At 40.7% G+C, this 16,083-nt stretch overlaps 1 protein-coding gene across 1 annotated transcript in view; it reads left to right on the top strand.

Moving 5' to 3' along the window:
* The window catches only part of LOC106518657 (nesprin-1), a gene marked incomplete at its 3' end in the record, with an annotated part of 139,050 nt that overhangs the window by 52,762 nt on the left and 70,205 nt on the right, over window positions 1–16,083 (top strand). The window contains 10 exon segments of the mRNA XM_014010029.1: window positions 150–357; window positions 921–1,033; window positions 2,444–2,649; window positions 2,748–2,909; window positions 3,018–3,297; window positions 3,389–3,561; window positions 5,551–5,860; window positions 5,958–6,122; window positions 8,957–9,316; window positions 12,477–12,613. Coding sequence (XP_013865483.1) covers window positions 150–357; window positions 921–1,033; window positions 2,444–2,649; window positions 2,748–2,909; window positions 3,018–3,297; window positions 3,389–3,561; window positions 5,551–5,860; window positions 5,958–6,122; window positions 8,957–9,316; window positions 12,477–12,613 — 2,114 coding nt within the window.

Raw genomic sequence — 16,083 nt, forward strand, 5'->3', positions numbered from 1 at the left:
AGTATAACATTATAACATGATATAAAACTCAAAAAAGTTGATTTTACATGATATTGCCCCTTTAAAGTACATTTACATTGTTACATCTTGACTGAGTCGAGTATCTGTGATTATAAATCCTAACATGCTGCGGTTCTTTTCTATTTTAGGACCTGCAGAGCGTTGTGCAGCAGCAGAGGGCAGACGTGGACTCGGCTAGAGATGCCCTGACGTCCCTCAGCCGATCCCATCCATCTCAGGAGTTGTCACGCCTCTCCTCTGACCTCACCTCCATCGCCAAGCGAACAGAGGCTGTTGCCCAACGCTGTGCCAAGACCAGAGGCTCCCTGCAGGATAGACTGCAGCTCCAGTTCAACGGTAAGACACATGACTCACAAGGAGTTTGACAAGCGTCAGACTATTTCAGTGATTTATCTAAGAGTAAATAGACACTGTAACTCATTCCCAGATGAGGAGGAATTAGACTCCTAATAGTGCTTAAAATCTCGATCAAACATGGCTTAGTCACACAAAGCGGTGTGAATTCATTTGTGTTCGTGATGCAACAKATTTGCTGCTGATTATCCTTCGTTTTCCCCCGGAGCGCTCTCAGTCCGCCCACGACAGCCCACACTCCATCAGGTGCGCCGGTGCACTCTCGCTGCCTYGACACACACCTGTGCCTCGGAGTGAGCGTCGCACTCGTCACATCCGCCTCTCGAGGGAGTCGTTTCGGGCTTGTTGTCGAGGCAACGCGACACTGCACAGCGTGGACACGCCCACACTTCCCATCTGCCTCAGCAGATCTCCTCTGCTTCTCCTTCTCGTTTCTTGATTTGTTTTGTTTTTTTAAGTCGTTCTCTGCCTTGGATTATAAAACCATTAGCAGCACGTCATTCCTTTGCTTTTGGCTCAACAGCTCTTTCTGTTCCTCCAAGTAGAGCTCGTCCAAGACTTCAAGTCCTGGCTCGCAGATCTGAAGTTGGAGCTGAAGGACTGTTTTAACCAAACAGGAGATGTCGTCGTCCTGAGAGCCAAGCTGCAAAGACTGAAGGTACTGTTAGATGTCAGTTTACTGCCGTGTTTTTTAATTTGTAAATAAATAAGTAAATCTGACTAATTGTATTATTTTTAATATTTGTAATTTACCTGCCACACTATTTGAGATGTTCAAGTGAAGCTAGTTTTTCAGCAAGCTTTTAGTAGCTTTTAGCTGCTTTTAGCCAAACATTGGCAAACCTTTTTGTTSAGCTCATTTATGAAATGTATGTTGTGACTTTTGATTTTTATAATTATTATACATTTCAAAAAATTAATGATAAACTGTTTCTCATGGGAGTAAATTGAAATGTTTTTTTTAATTTTCTCTTTGAATGCCTAAGTGTTCTTGCTCTATTTTCTTTTTATTGTTGATACTTTTAGTTGTCAGCTAATGTTCTCCTACTTTTAGCTTTTAGCTTCTAGCTAGCCTTTTGCGATGTTTAACTTTTATACAATATTTTGATCATTTTAACCTCTAGCCAGGCCTGTGAGCCTTTTAGCTAGATTTTTGCTACTTTTAGCTGTTTTATGCTACTCTTAGCATTTTTACAGGGTTACCACGGGTCCTTGAAATCCTTGAAAGTTTGTGAATTTGAAAAAAAATATTTCAAGGCCCTGGAAAGTTTGTGAAAACAGCCAAAAATTACACTTGTCCTTGAAAGTCCTTGAGTGTTTTTTGGGGATTGAAATTCTCTATTCACATGACTGATTTTCGTCGTCTTTTAAAAAAATATATATAAAATTTAAAAAAAATACAACTTACATTTGTTGCGGCGGATAACTCAGGGTTACGGTGAACTGACATCATTGTTTCTGACTCAAAAACTTCTATGTTGTTCAGTTTTTCATTGAATTTACATGATATTAAACCTGTTTATTGGTAACATCCTGCGGTAGCAGTAGGTAATTGTCGTTGTGTGTGGTTCTTTAATTTGAGGAAATTGGTACTGGAAAGTCCTTGAAAGGTCCTTCAATTTGATGTTGACCAAGGTGTGGGAACCCTGCATTTAGTTAGCATTTTGTTGCTTTTAGCTACTAGCTGTGCTTTTGATACTTTGTCTTTTATCAATAGTTCTGCTATTGCTAGCTAGCCTTTTAATACTTTTAGCTTTCAGCTTGCATTTAGCAGGTTTTAGTCAGCCTTTGGATAGTTTTAGCTAACTTTTTTATATGTTTAGCTTTTGTAGTATTTTGCTTCTTTTAAATTTTAATTAGCTTTTTGTCCCTTTTAGCCTTTTAGCTAGGTTTTTGATACATTTAACTAAACTTTAGCTACTTTTACCTAGCCTTTCTCTACTCTTAGCTTCTAGCTACCACTTTGTTTATAAATTATCTTTATTAAGTGTTMATAGGGGTTCTGAGCCTACTAGAGTTCTTTAATTGTGATACGTCTATGCTAATGAGAAACTTCCTCCCACCACAGACGTCAGTTGACCAGGCGTCCGAGGGTGAAGAGCGTCTCTCTCAGGTCTGTCAGGAGGCTGAAAAACTCCAGCTTCACCTGAGCAAAGCTGGATCAGCACAGGTCCAAGAGAATCTCTCCTCGTGTCAGAAGGAGTGGAAACACTACCTGGACAGCTGCTCCCAGAGCCAACAATACTTACAAGAGAGCATTGACCTCCTGAAGAAGCAAGTCTTCATGCTTGTAAAGTTTCATATTAGTTCAAATGACCTTTTATTTACCAGAAATGTGCTTCTTTTCTTTCTTCACCCTGTCTTTCTCTTAGTTTTGATGATTGTGTGGWGTGTATAAAAGACTGGATGAAGCAGATGGATCTCAGCCTCAAGAGTGAATCTGTTCTGGAGGCAGAGAGCCAAAAAGGAGCCTGCGATCCTTCAGAAGAGCTGGAGAAAATGGAAAGCCTCAACAAAGACCTCATAGCTCGAAGGTTTGTATAAATGGGAGCCTGAAGGCGAATGTTGCAAAGGTTGTAAGATCAGCTGTTAAACAGTCTGAACAATAAATTTTTTTATTATTTTTTTATTTTATTTTGTAGGGAGTCTGTCGAGCGTCTCTGTCAGGAGGCCCAGGCTCTCTCTGAATCCGGCCGGGGGTCAGGAGGCGAGGTCAGAGTGACGGGCCAGCTCCAGATGGAGTATCAGGCTCTGCTGAAGACGGCCAGAGACAGGCTTCGGGGCTGCCAGGAGAGCCAGGCCTTTGGAGACACCCTCCAGGGAGTTTGGGCCTGGCTGGAGGAGATCCAGGAGCGTCTGGGTACAGTAGACAGCACGATGGGGACGAAGGGGCAGTTAGAGCAGAGACTGGAGGCTGTGCAGGTGAGGCACCGCGTCACGAGAAGGGARCCTTTTCAGCTTTATTATATTTGTCTGAGGTCCGGTTCACAGAAACCCTGCTGTGTTTGAACAGGACATCCTGCTTCTGAAGGGAGAAGGGGAGGTGAAGCTGAATATGGCGATGGGGAAAGCTGAGTTGGCTCTGCGCAGCTTCGGAGCTGCTGGACAGGAAGTGGTCCGATCTCAGCTTCAGGAAGTGGAGGACGCTTGGGCCACGCTGCTCGTCACGGCCATGAGCTGCCATAGGTACCCTGCTGGAATTAAACCCATCAACGTCCCAGATGATACAAGTGATAAAGGCCCTGTCACACTCAACATCTTATGCCAACTTATGAAACATTTTTTACGTCTAAATTGCTAACATGTGCATGCCGAAAAGAAGTTTCCTGTTGATTTTTTTCAACTCCAGCTTCAACGTAGACGTCTTTAGCAGTTGGCACTGAAATTCCTTAAAAGCGTTTTGACATTTTTGAAAAACATATCTGAATTAAATTAAGTACTGTTCATGAACCTTATGGAGTAATTTCAAAAGTTGGGTCTCATTGGAAAGATAACAATCTGAATTTTTAACTTCAAACAGTCATAATTGTTAAWACTAATACTTTTTAGTTATTAAACTTAAACTACACTAAAATAAAAATACTTTTTCTCGTCTAAATTGTTATAAATTTCATATGTTGCTTCACAATGAAAAAATGGGATTTATTTGAGCATGAAGTATAAATTCCCAACTTTTGCCTCTTTAAATTTGGTAACAATAGCATTAAAAATGTCAATTTTGCCAAAGCATAAACCACATGCAGCATGATAAAAAAGGGTTGTCACTTACTTTTTGAAGAATAATTTGTCCAAAATATGTATCCGTTATCCAAGATGGCCGCCGAGCCAGAGCAAAACTCCCCACTTTGTAAGACATTTTCTTATCTCCAAAATCACTATTTTTTTGAAGCACTCAAGAGTGTTTATGAGACATATTTCCTCTTTTCAAAAGAATTTGGTTTTGAAAAACACAAAAAAACAAACAAATGTGTTTTACTTGTTTCCTTCTTTTCGCCACTAGGGGGTCAACCAGTAAAAACTGTCAGAAAAATCCAGAAAGTTCTATTTTTTTTTAACGTAAAACCATTGAATCCTTGACATCAACATATCAACCTCTCTGGAATTTTATTGGCTACATGTCTATGGTGTTACAGCAAAAATCCGATTTGATTTGTCGATCCTGCAGCCAATCAAATCCACTGTCCGACCTGTGGGACACGTGGGGTTAGCCGACTGTAAATGGCTGTATTGAAGTCATAGAGCCCACTTGGTCAAAAAGGGTGTCAAGATAAAGGTAAGAACCAGAGGAAGTTGTCTGACATCCTGGTTTTCAAAATAAAAAACCCTGGTAGCGTCTGGAAATGTTTCATGGAAGAAACCGCACCGTTTTTGCCCACATGTGGAACAACAACCGCAAGTTGGCATAAGTTGTCTAGTGTGACAGGGCCTTAARCAACAAAACAAAATCTCTTTCCCTCTCATTTTCCTTTTTGACCCTAATCCTCTTCCGTACATTTGCCATTAATGTTTTTCTTTTATTCAATTTTAATCTGTGCGCCAAAAAACTAGGGAATGTGTTAATTTCATAATGATAAAGTATGTGTCATTACTATTAATTACCATTAAGTTAAATACATAATGAGACCTATTTGTCTCGTTTCTGAATCTGATTGATATGTCTTTGTTTGCTCTCTCCTGTAAGTGTGTATGCAGGTCCACACGCACCAATCTGTGTGCTAAATTGAGCAATTATGGCCCCTCTTAGGGAAAAAAAATTGATCTCATTAGGGATTAAATGGTGGATGGCAAACAGTGGGTCACACATGGGGTGTGTTTGTGTTTTAAGGGGAAAGTGGTAACAGGAGGCGAGGGGTAGCAGGTGAGCGCGAGGTGCACACGTGTGGATATTGGCGTTATTTGCGCAGGCAGGGGTAACAGATGGCAAGGGAAATTATGGGCGTGTATCTGTGTCTGTGGATGTTTGAACTGCACGATTAAAGGGGATAAAAGCACTTGGCGAGAATCGCTGACAGTTTTTTTTTTTTAAATTTCATGCTCTTGTTATGGGTTTGAAAAATTGACTGAAGGTGTGAGGAAAGTAAGAGTATTTATCTGTAAGCCCTGTGTTCTGGAAATTAAAGTCTTTATTTTACGAGGGTCAGATTTGAAAACGGAGGTCTTCGGTCTTGTCTGCAGTCGATTAGAGTGGACCGTGTCTCAGTGGGGGGGATACCTCCAGAGCGCCGCCCAGCTGCTGAGCTGGATGGAGGTGGTCAAGCGAGAGGTGTGCGCCCCTCTTCCACCCCAGCCGGGACCCAGGGAGAAGGCCTCCCAGTTAGAGAGACTCAGGGCTCTGGTGGCCGACCTGGAAGACCACCAGATGGCGCTCTCCAGCCTGGAAGAAAAAGCCAGGGAGCTTTTCAAGAAGACAGGTGATGCAGGCTTTAACCATGGAGCTCGCACACAGCTGCAGGTGCAGTTCGATCACCTCACAGCTTTGGTGGAGGTAAAGGGAATATTTTCTTTTATATTTCAAGAAAAACTGCACCTCTTTGTGTGTTCTATTCTAAAATACTTTATTATTTTTTCTGTTTGTTCTGTAGGAGAGAGTACATCTGGCTCAGGGGGTGGTGTTGGAGCACCAGGAGTACCTGGAGGCTGTTCGGGAGCTCACCGATTGGTTGATGACGGCGGGGGAGGAGCTACAGCATTGGTCCGATACATCTGGAGATTCCGCCTCCATCAGGAAGAAACTGTCAAAAGTGAAGGTAAAATTATTAGACATTTTGTTTTTGTGACACGTCAAGAGGTCCTGCATTTATGTGCTTTAAATCAATTATGCTAGTCAACGACCTTTTTTTAGATYTTTTTTAAAGTTTTATTGTCGCCAGGGACCTAAATATCACAGACTTTGCACAATCACATCAACAGAAGAGTCCATCTCGCTGCTGTAGGCTCAAAGTTATTAGTTTGTGGCTGAAACCTGAAGGGTCGAACCGGACAGAAAACACTCGCTTGATTTATTGTATTTTATTTTATTATTGACAAAATGAATGTAGCTAAGTCATTTTAACCTGGTTTTGTATAAACTTGTTTGTTCTTAGCAAGTCCAGGAACACGTGATAAAAAATAGCCTTTGGTTAATTCTGGCGCATTTATTGAAATGTCAATTAATGTGCATTGTCCCTGCCAAATAAAATAAATTAAATTAAMTCWGATGTGAGTTTACGTGTGTGATAGAGGTTCTTCGCCTATAAATTCAAGTGTTTTTTGATAGTTTGCACAAATAGAACAGCGTAGTCATATTTTAGTGAGGTACATAGTTCATTATTGTGTTTTAAATAATTAGAAAATACAGTAATTGGTTTGTTGTACTGTTGATATGGATGTAAAAGCTTTGTTGGGAAGTTGCCTTAAAGTGCCTGTGACATGCATGTTCATGAAATACCAAAAGTCAAATAAAATACATTTATATTTAAGACACTTGACATAATACACATGATTTTACCCATAATGTTACATAATTGGCATATTTTCTTTTGAATTTGGCTCAGCTAAAGTGAAACAGGAAGTGACATCAAAGGGGAACTCTTGTAGAAAGAAAACTCCCAGGGTTTTTTTTATTGAAACAATATTATTTGAACTATGACTCTTTCTCATCTCCCTATGATAGTGATTAAAATAATCTAAAAAAAAACATCAGATTCTTCTCTACAGTCTGTGTTGTTAGCCATTTTAGCAACGCTCTGTTTACATTCAGACATTCCCCTTTGACATCACTTCCTGTTACTGAACATGCAAATATATCAACAACTGTTCMTCGCGTCGGCATGAAATTTCTTTTACAATATGTYATCAGTGTTATCTTTTCAAAAATACATTCAGTTTTATGACAAAATTTGATGTCATAGGCACTTTAAAGCCGGTCGTGATTGTATGCGATTGTGCACAATGTAACAACAATTAAAACTGAGTCAGTATAAGATGACTTTTGACTGATTCAAAACTATCTGTAATACAGTCAATTTTACAGRTGGTTGTGGTAGTTGAGCCGGGTGTTACTCATTGCACCAGATCTTTGTATAAAATTTTAGCATGAAATGTTGGACTTGGACTGTCTGTTAATAAAATATCTAATGAACCAGTAGAAKGATTGAAAATTCCAGAAAGTAATTTTTGGATTTACCTCTGCAACTGATTAACTATTAGAGGTAATGTTTTGGAGTCAAGATGCCCCCCACAGTGCTTTATGGTGCAGTACAATGGCTTTTAATTTGGGAAAGCTTTTTCCTTGTTGTTGTTGTTTTGAATTATGTAAATTTGACCTTTTTTTGTATAGAAAAGAACAAATAGCCCATAGCCATCACAGTAATTTTTCGTTTACCAAGCTCCCTTTCTGTTGTTTCATAAATGAATCCATTCTGCTTAATCGACAGGTGAATACCCATATCAAGTGTTTGTTTATGTAGGAATGGATATTTATCAACCTGTTAAAATACTGGAGGAGTATGCTTCTGATTCCCCTGAAATAGCCTGATGTGAGAATGATTTATGGTATTCCATGTCTTAACACGTCAAAACTGAACTGTTCGTGTTTGTGGTGTTTGGTCGTCACATAATGAGTAATATTATCTGAAAAAAAAAAACTGAACTGTATCTGTTAACAAATCCTTAACTCTTATATTGCCATAGTTTTCAAACAGATGTTTTACAACAGTGTGATAGAATTCCTGCAATTATGTTATGGATATTAGTTTTGCTTTGTCACCCTTGGATTTTCATTGCCCCCCATAAAAAATTTCTAGGGGCGCCACTGCTTATAACAATTAAAAGTGCAATTCTGTATAAAAGTAAAACACATCATGTACGCGTGTTGAACCTTGRAAATTTACACCCAATTTAAAGATGTCAAACCTGCTGATTTTGGTGACGATAACTGATAATTGAAATATCTGGATTTTTCTAATCTCAACGGATGCAAWGAGAGTAAATCATGGAGGGAACTGAAATTGGTTCCCAGCTTGTTTCTCATATCAGAGCCAAATATCTTAATCTCTTTTGTTTCTTTGGTGCCAATTTACTGAATATTATTGTCTTACAAAAGGAGAGAGAAATTAGAGAAGCTGCATTTRCGCTCTCTTTCCTGTTAAATAATTCTGCAATCACAGTGGTGGGGGGAAAAAAATGTGTGGTAAAATTGATTTGCATTTAAATATTACACATGGGCTCTAATTATCACATTGTAAATGTGTGTTTGCAGAGCTATTGAGTGAAGCGTTTCACAGAAGCTATGATGTCTTGTCTGTACAAGGCTGCTGCTGATAAGCACACATTACATGGTCAGATGCTCTTTTAACCGCCTTAAATATCCCATCACACTCAAGTGTTTGCTTTGCACTTTATCTGCTTTGCGTAGTGCTTCTTAACGAGAAAAAAAAAGAGTAGAGGCAGAAAATGGGTGAAAGCATTAAATAATGCCACGAGATAACCAGAGAGCATGCATGATGAACCGGATTAAACTGAAAATGAAGGTGATGTAAAAATGCTGCATTCAGAGAGGGCAGTTTCCTTAGCAGCTTTGTCTCCTGTCCACCTGCTGCAGGAGCGCGTAAAGTGTCGACTCATGGAGGGCCGCGAGCGCCTCAGCCGGGTCCGTCGCACCGCGGCCACCACAGCGGAGCACACGGCGGCGGGAGGCTGCGAGGCCATCGATCGGCAGCTGGGGGCGCTGTCACATGCTCTGGAGCAGTGGGAGGGGGCCGCGCTGAGGGCCCGGGACGGCCTGGAGGGCGCCCTGGCTGTGGCCGAAGCTTCCGAGGAGGAATACGACCGTCTCACTACCTGCCTGGAGGACAAGCTGAAGGAGTTTGATGGACATCTGAGGGGGTGGAGCCAGGAGCTGGTTAAAGCTGAAGGGCGGAGTGCTGGCGAGGAGGCAGTGGAGGGATGGAAGCTGGCCAAGGTAAAATAAATAAATAATAAACAATTAAAACATAATTGTTCTGTGTAAATGTGGCATAAATGCTAAGTGCCGAATGACTTAGCTGAAATTTGCTTAAGATGCTGAAACTAAGTCATTAAAACTAAAAGAAGCACAACATCAGCTAAAAACTAAGAGAAAAAAAATCCACAAATAAAACACTAAATAAAAATACACTTGCTAAAAAGGCCAGAAGTAGCAAAATGCTAGCAAAAATGGTAAAAATGGCAAATGGCCAGCTAAAAGGTAAATGTAACAAAAAGCCACAAAAAGGGTAGAAGTAAATTACAAGCCGCAGATATACGCTAAAAAAACTAAATTGTTAGTGAAAGGTAGCAAATCACTAGATAAAAGTAGTGAACACTAGCTAGAAGCTAAAGGTAGCAAATGACTAGCTAAAAGCTAAAGATTGGAAAAGAGTAGATAAAAGCTAAAAGTAGCAAAATATGAGTCAAAAATGGCAAAGGACTAGCTAACAATAGCAAATAGTAGCTAGAAGCTAAAAATAGCAAAAGTCCACCTAGAAGCAAAAGGTGGCAAAATAGGTAGAAGCTAAAATGAGCAAAATGTGCGCTAAAGGAAGCAAATGACTAGTTCAGATAGTAAACACTAGCTAGAATTTAAAAGTAGCAAATTTTAGATAAAAGCTAAAAGTAGCAAAATGAGAGCTAAAAGTAGCAAATGACTAGCTCAAAGTAGTGAACACTAGCTAGAAGCTAAAAGCTAAAGATTGGAAAAGAGTAGATAAAAGCTAAAAATAGCAAAATATTAGCCAAAAATGGCAAAGGGCCACCTAACGGTAGCAAATAGTTGCTAGAAGCTAAAAGTAGCAAAATTCTACCTAAAAGCTAAAGGTGGCAAAATAGGTAGAAGCTAAATTTTGCTAAATATGAGCTAAAGGTAGCAAATGACTAGCTCAAAGTAGTAAACACTATCTAGAAGCTAAAAGTAACAAATTCTAGATAAAAGCTAAAGATTGGAAAAGAGTAGATAAAAGCTAAAAGTACCAAAAAATGAGCCAAAAATGGCAAAGGACCAGCAAACAGTAGCAAATTGTAGCTAAAAGCTAAAAGTAGCAAAAATCTACCTAGAAGCTAAAGCTGGCAAAATAGGTAGAAGCTAAAATTAGCAAAATGTGAGCTAAAGGTAGCAAATGACTAGCTAAAAGCTAAAGATTAGAAAAGAGTAGATAAAAGCTAAAAGTAGCAAAATATGAGCCAAAAATGGCAAAGGACCAGCTAACAGTAGCAAATAGTAGCTAGAAGCTAGAAGTAGCAAAAGTCTACCTAAAAGCTAAAGGTGGTAAAATAGTGGGTAAAAATTTAACGTAGCTAAATGTAAGCCAACTGTAGCAATGAACTAGCTAAAAGTAGTAAATACTATCTAGAAGTTAAACATAGCAAAATTCTAGCTAAAATCTAAAGGTGGTGAAAGAGAGAAACTRAAAGTAGCAAAACGTGAGCTGAAGGTAGCAGAAACTGGCTAAAAGTGGTAGAGGCTAACCAGAAGTTAAAGTACTAGCAAAAAGCTAAAAGCATAGCAGAAAAAAATTAAAATATAGTTCAAAGAAAACAATGTTTTATTTACTGTATATGAAGAGACCTCCATGTGTTTCTATGGGGGGAAATATTGGCAAACAAATTTTTACATTTTCAAAAGTAAGAGTTACAAAATATCCCAGCACGCACCTCCTGAAGGAGCTAAACATTTTGATACACGAATGGCTAAAATAGTACAACATATGCAGGAGTAGATTGCAAAAACGTAGAGAAAAAACAAACAAACAGGAAAACAATTGTGTGAAAGCTGGATCAACACTCACACAATTAAAACATCACAATGCTGTCATTAATGCATTGTGTTCGAACAATAGTTTAAGCAAAAAAGAAAAAAAGGTAAAAACTCGTCAGACTGGGATGTATGAGGGTTTGCGTGTCGTGTCGAGGAAAGCAATTAACAGTGCTTAATGGAAAGTAACCACAAACACACGCATGTACACACGATGTGCATTCTGCTACTTTTTCCTTGTCAGTAATTATCCTTTCTGTTAGTAATTCCTAAAAACAGATTAGTTTTTAAATCAGCTTTACTGGAAGACCCGAATGATGGTTCCAATCCCATCCAATCTCCAGCTTTCGGTTTATTCTGTCTTCCCCTTCTGCCCCCTCTGCCCCTCCCATTTTAGTTTTTTTATTGCTATTATATTCCACTATCTCTCTCTTCCAAGCGTTGCCTTATTGTTTGTTTGTTTGTTTGTTTGTTGTTTTTCTTTTTGTTCCGTCTCAGTTTCGGTTGAAACTAAGTAAGTTGCTTTTCCTTTCTTGGCTCTTGAAGCTCCTGCTCTTCACCTCCCCCTGCTGCTCCTTCCCTAACCTCCACAGGATGTTTACAGTCCGACAGTTTCTCTTTATTGTCGAGGCCGTGCCAGCGAGGTCCACCTCACACTCCTCCCCAGGCTTCTTCGGCCGAGCCTTTCTCCGGTTTTCCTCAATTTGGGGCTGTCAAAGAACAGAGGAGGAGCCCCCCCCCACCCCTCCCTCCTTTCCCTCTCCGATCCTTTTTCTCCTCCTCCTCCTCCAGCCTGTTTCCTGCGTCCGGCCGTGTTTTCGTTGAGCGCCTGTTTGCGTGCGTTTGAACCAACCTCCGCCTCCGCGAGGGGCTCTTGACAGCTGAATTCCACCGGGAGAGAGAGTGGGAGAGGGAGGAGAAACCTGTAAGAGGGGATAACTCAAACGAGGAAAAGGCAAGGGGAGAGGAGGGGAGCGAAATTAGAACCGTAGCAGGAGGAGGGAGAACAGGAGAGGAGTGCAACGAGTCCAGAAGAGGAGGGTTGTTTAATCGTTGTACGTCAGAGAAAAAGAGAGCGAGCGAGAGCAGATGAGTGAGAGTCGGAGCTTGTACATATTTCATGGCAGAGGATTTCATGACTGTGTGAGTGCAGAATGTGAGGCAGAGCGGGAGAACCACGGCTCCTTCCTGTCACACTCCTCGGAGAACAGAAATGCTATTGAACGGGCAGCACTGTGAGTATGTGTGTGTGCACGTGAAAAGAGTGAGAARGACTGGGTGTGAATAGGAATGCACTGATTGGAGCGCGTCTCCTCTAAGCAGAAAGACTCACACCGCTGCTTTCTGTTCTCAGGATATTCTGGAGGGCTTGCAGAGTGCTGAGCTGATGGCAGAGAAGTTGAAAAGCCAGCTGAACGACCTGGTGCAGTACTCCAGAGACCTGGGCTCGCAGTCAGACCGGGTCACTGCGCTCATCAAACAGCACAACAGGTGAGAGGACGATGCAGACGGGTGGGAAAACGCGTGTTTCCGTGTCATCGGGAGGATTCTTTGGGAACAAGTAGTGATGATTGGAATGCTGAGTGTGGAGCGTCAAAATGAAAGACGCCTTCTCCCCTTTTTCTTTTCACCCAGAGTCTGCTTTTTAAGTTCTGATCCCATCGCCCTCCGCCTTGTATGTGTGTTCATTCATCTCCCCTGTTAGTAAAATATCTTACTGAACAGGTTTTAAAGAAGCTTTCAGAAACTGACCGTTGGGTTGACATCTATTCACTGTCTTTGATGTGGTGGTAGTTGAGACTGATCCACAACTTATGCTCTGACCACTAGCTGAGATCTGTGTTCAAAACTTTACCATTAATAAAATCAACCTTTGTTAGCAAAATATCTCTTGAACCACTGAATTGAGGCGGTTAAGTATGTGGGTGTCTTGTTCATGAGTGATGGTAGGATGGATCGGGGCCTCATCCTCAGTAATGAGGGCGTTGCTTCGGTCAGTTGTGGTGAAGAAAGGGCTGAAAGTCGATTTACTGGTCTGTCTACGTTCCAACCCTCACCTGTGGTCATGAGGTGTGGATCATGACCAAAAGAACCATATCCCGGATACAAATGGTCGAGATGAGCCTCCTTCGTAGAGTGTAGGGCTCAGCCTTGGAGATACAGTGAGGAGCTTGGAGTAGAGCTGCTGCTCCTCTGAATCAAAAGGAGTCAGCTGAGGTGGTTCATCTGATCAGGATGCCTCCTGGACGCCTCCTTTTAGAAGTGTTTTGTGCAAGTCTCACTGACAGGAGGCCTTGGGGAAGACCCAGGACTAGCTGGAAGGATTATGTATCCTCTCGCCTCGGGGTCCCCCAGGATGAGCTGGAAAGTGTCGCTGGGAGAGGGATGTCTGGGTTTCTATCCTGGACCTGTTGCCTCTGTGACCCGACTATGCCTGTGTCTCAATTCAGGGGCTGGGTCCTCATGAGTGCGCATTTGTCGGCCGCATWCGTCACTGCCCTGCGCGGAGGACTGTCCCATTTCGAAGGCTCCTCATCGTGCGGCCAAGGAATGCGGCCGACAAACTCTCGAAATCCGAGGATGCATCGTGTATCCTCACCAGCCGAGGATATCCCAGGATTCAATGCAGCAAAATAAACAGAGAAATGAAGGCGGTGGAGTTTTTATTTTTTTAACGAGTCGTTATCACGGACCGAAGAATTTGTTTTTAAAAGTAAGTTTAGCAACTTAGCTGAGGAAATTTATGCTGCAATAAGATGTAAAATAAAAAAATGCAACTACAAGTTATGTGATTAATGTCATAATATTACGACATTAAGTCATATAAAAATAAAGTCATAATATTATGAGAATAAAGTCAAAATATTACGAGATTAAAGTCATGTTAGGAGACATGTTTAGCCTTTACTTGAAAAAGCCTGCAGTTATCACTGCATTAAAATGAGGAATGTTGAGCAACTTGTCAAGTTGTTCTTTAGTATTGCTAYAAATAAATAATTAATCTTTTAGCAAATTTGCATCAAATTATCAGTAGCAGGACTTGGAAAGTGTGCAAACGACTATAAACTGAAGCTGTATTGTAATTAATTGATGCATTGACAGATTTAGCCGGCACRTGAAAGCATATTAATCTAACAGTGACCCAAGTCATCACAGACTACTTTATAAACACAGACACATGGCTGTACAGCAGGTGAGAGGAAAATAAGGAAATGAGGAACGGAAAATGGACACGTCATGTAGGATTATGACTTTTTTTCACATAATATTATGACTTTAATCTCATAAAATTACAACTTTTATCTCATAATATTATGACTTTATTCTCATAATATTATGACTTTATTCTCATAAAATTATGACTTTTATCACATTGACACCCATTGTCCTCTATGTCAATTTTATCAAAGGAATTAAAAGACAAAAAGATCCAAATCTTGACCAYGTGCAAACTCCACTTTATTGTTGGAACAACAGCAGAAAGTTCCAAATACAGGAGACACTTTTACACTTCTGTTTGTGTTAAATGACTTTGTTCATATGACCATCAAAGAGAGGTGTGAGGTTTCTCAGCCAGGCGAAGGTGAAAAGGTGAGAAAGAGACACAGAGCCACTGGTTGCTACGCGACATTTCATCACCTCCTCTCACCTCCGGCAGTTCACGTGTCTCGCTTTGTGGAGGTGTCGTATCCAGAAATACAGACTAACATTGGCAGCTTGAATTAAAACAAAAAAAAAAGGCTGGCATGGGAGCAACAACTAGTATAGGCTCTGCTGMTGAGTGAGGTGAAGCTGAGGAACTGATGAGAAGAGAGGCTGCAGCTGTGGCTGAAGAAACAGAGCAGGTGGAAGTGGGCGTGGCTGACTGTGGAAAAGAACTGACTGAGACTAAGGGCACAGAGGAGAACACAGCTAAAGGAACAAACACGAAAAGAGAAGAATGCAACAAAATAAACAGGAAGTTGAATGGCAGAAAACACAATTCTTGACATCATGGTTTGTATCCTTTTTCAAGGATTTGTGTATTCTTTGTGACATGCTTTAGTTTTGTTACGATGCWCTAATTGCCTGCTTTGAAGCAGGTGTTCCCTCTGAGCTTTTTTTTTACCGTGAGTGTGTCATGTAATTAAAGCAGCCATAGTAAATACTTCCACAATAGTACAAATACTTGTTTTACTTTCCGTGTATGTGCTGCACCGGGACTCACTTATGGCTCCGATCCCGGATGAGGTCAGCTTGTTGGAAATGCTTTTGGCAGTTAATTGGCTTTGGGTGCCGACTGGCAAAGCAGCACCTTTTCTGAATGACTTAGCTGTCAGTCTGTCAGAGACTTGGCCTGTGCTCTGTACGCACCTGTCCTGCATCMAGCAAGTCAGAGAAAAAGTACCAGAGAAGGGATAGAGGGGGAGAAACGTCCCTTCCGTGTCGTAGCAGATTCCAGATTTGGTCTTTCACAGCTTATTTTACACCCATGTCCACCTCACTGTGCTCACTTTTAATTCCCTCGTCACACCATTAAAACAAAGGGTGTCAATTTGATAAATTTGAAGGGTGTTTATTTGATAAACATTTATTTTAACTGTAAAATAAAGACTGTAAAAAATACTGTAGGATGTTTAGTTTTTATAATTTTTAAATTAAAGTTTTAAAAATATATTAAATGGACAGACATTTTATTTACACCTCAGTTTAGCTTGTTAGTTTGTCACACTGGCGCCAAGGTATTATAAGGATATATAGCGTCGGCGCTAGCGCTAAAGCTAACAGGCTAAGCTGAGGTTCTTCTTCCATGAAGCAGCTCTGTTGTCCTCCATCCATATTTTCAGTTACAGGCTGAGTCATTTCTACCTTCTCCTCTCTGTCAACGCTCTGGTTTCATTAAAAAATATATACAGCGGGTAAAATAAGTATTGAACACGTCACCATTTTTCTCAGTAAATATATTACTAGAGGTGCTAATG

This window comes from Austrofundulus limnaeus, unplaced genomic scaffold (assembly GCF_001266775.1).
Source record: "Austrofundulus limnaeus strain Quisiro unplaced genomic scaffold, Austrofundulus_limnaeus-1.0 Scaffold64, whole genome shotgun sequence".
NCBI classification, from domain to species: Eukaryota; Metazoa; Chordata; class Actinopteri; order Cyprinodontiformes; family Rivulidae; genus Austrofundulus; species Austrofundulus limnaeus.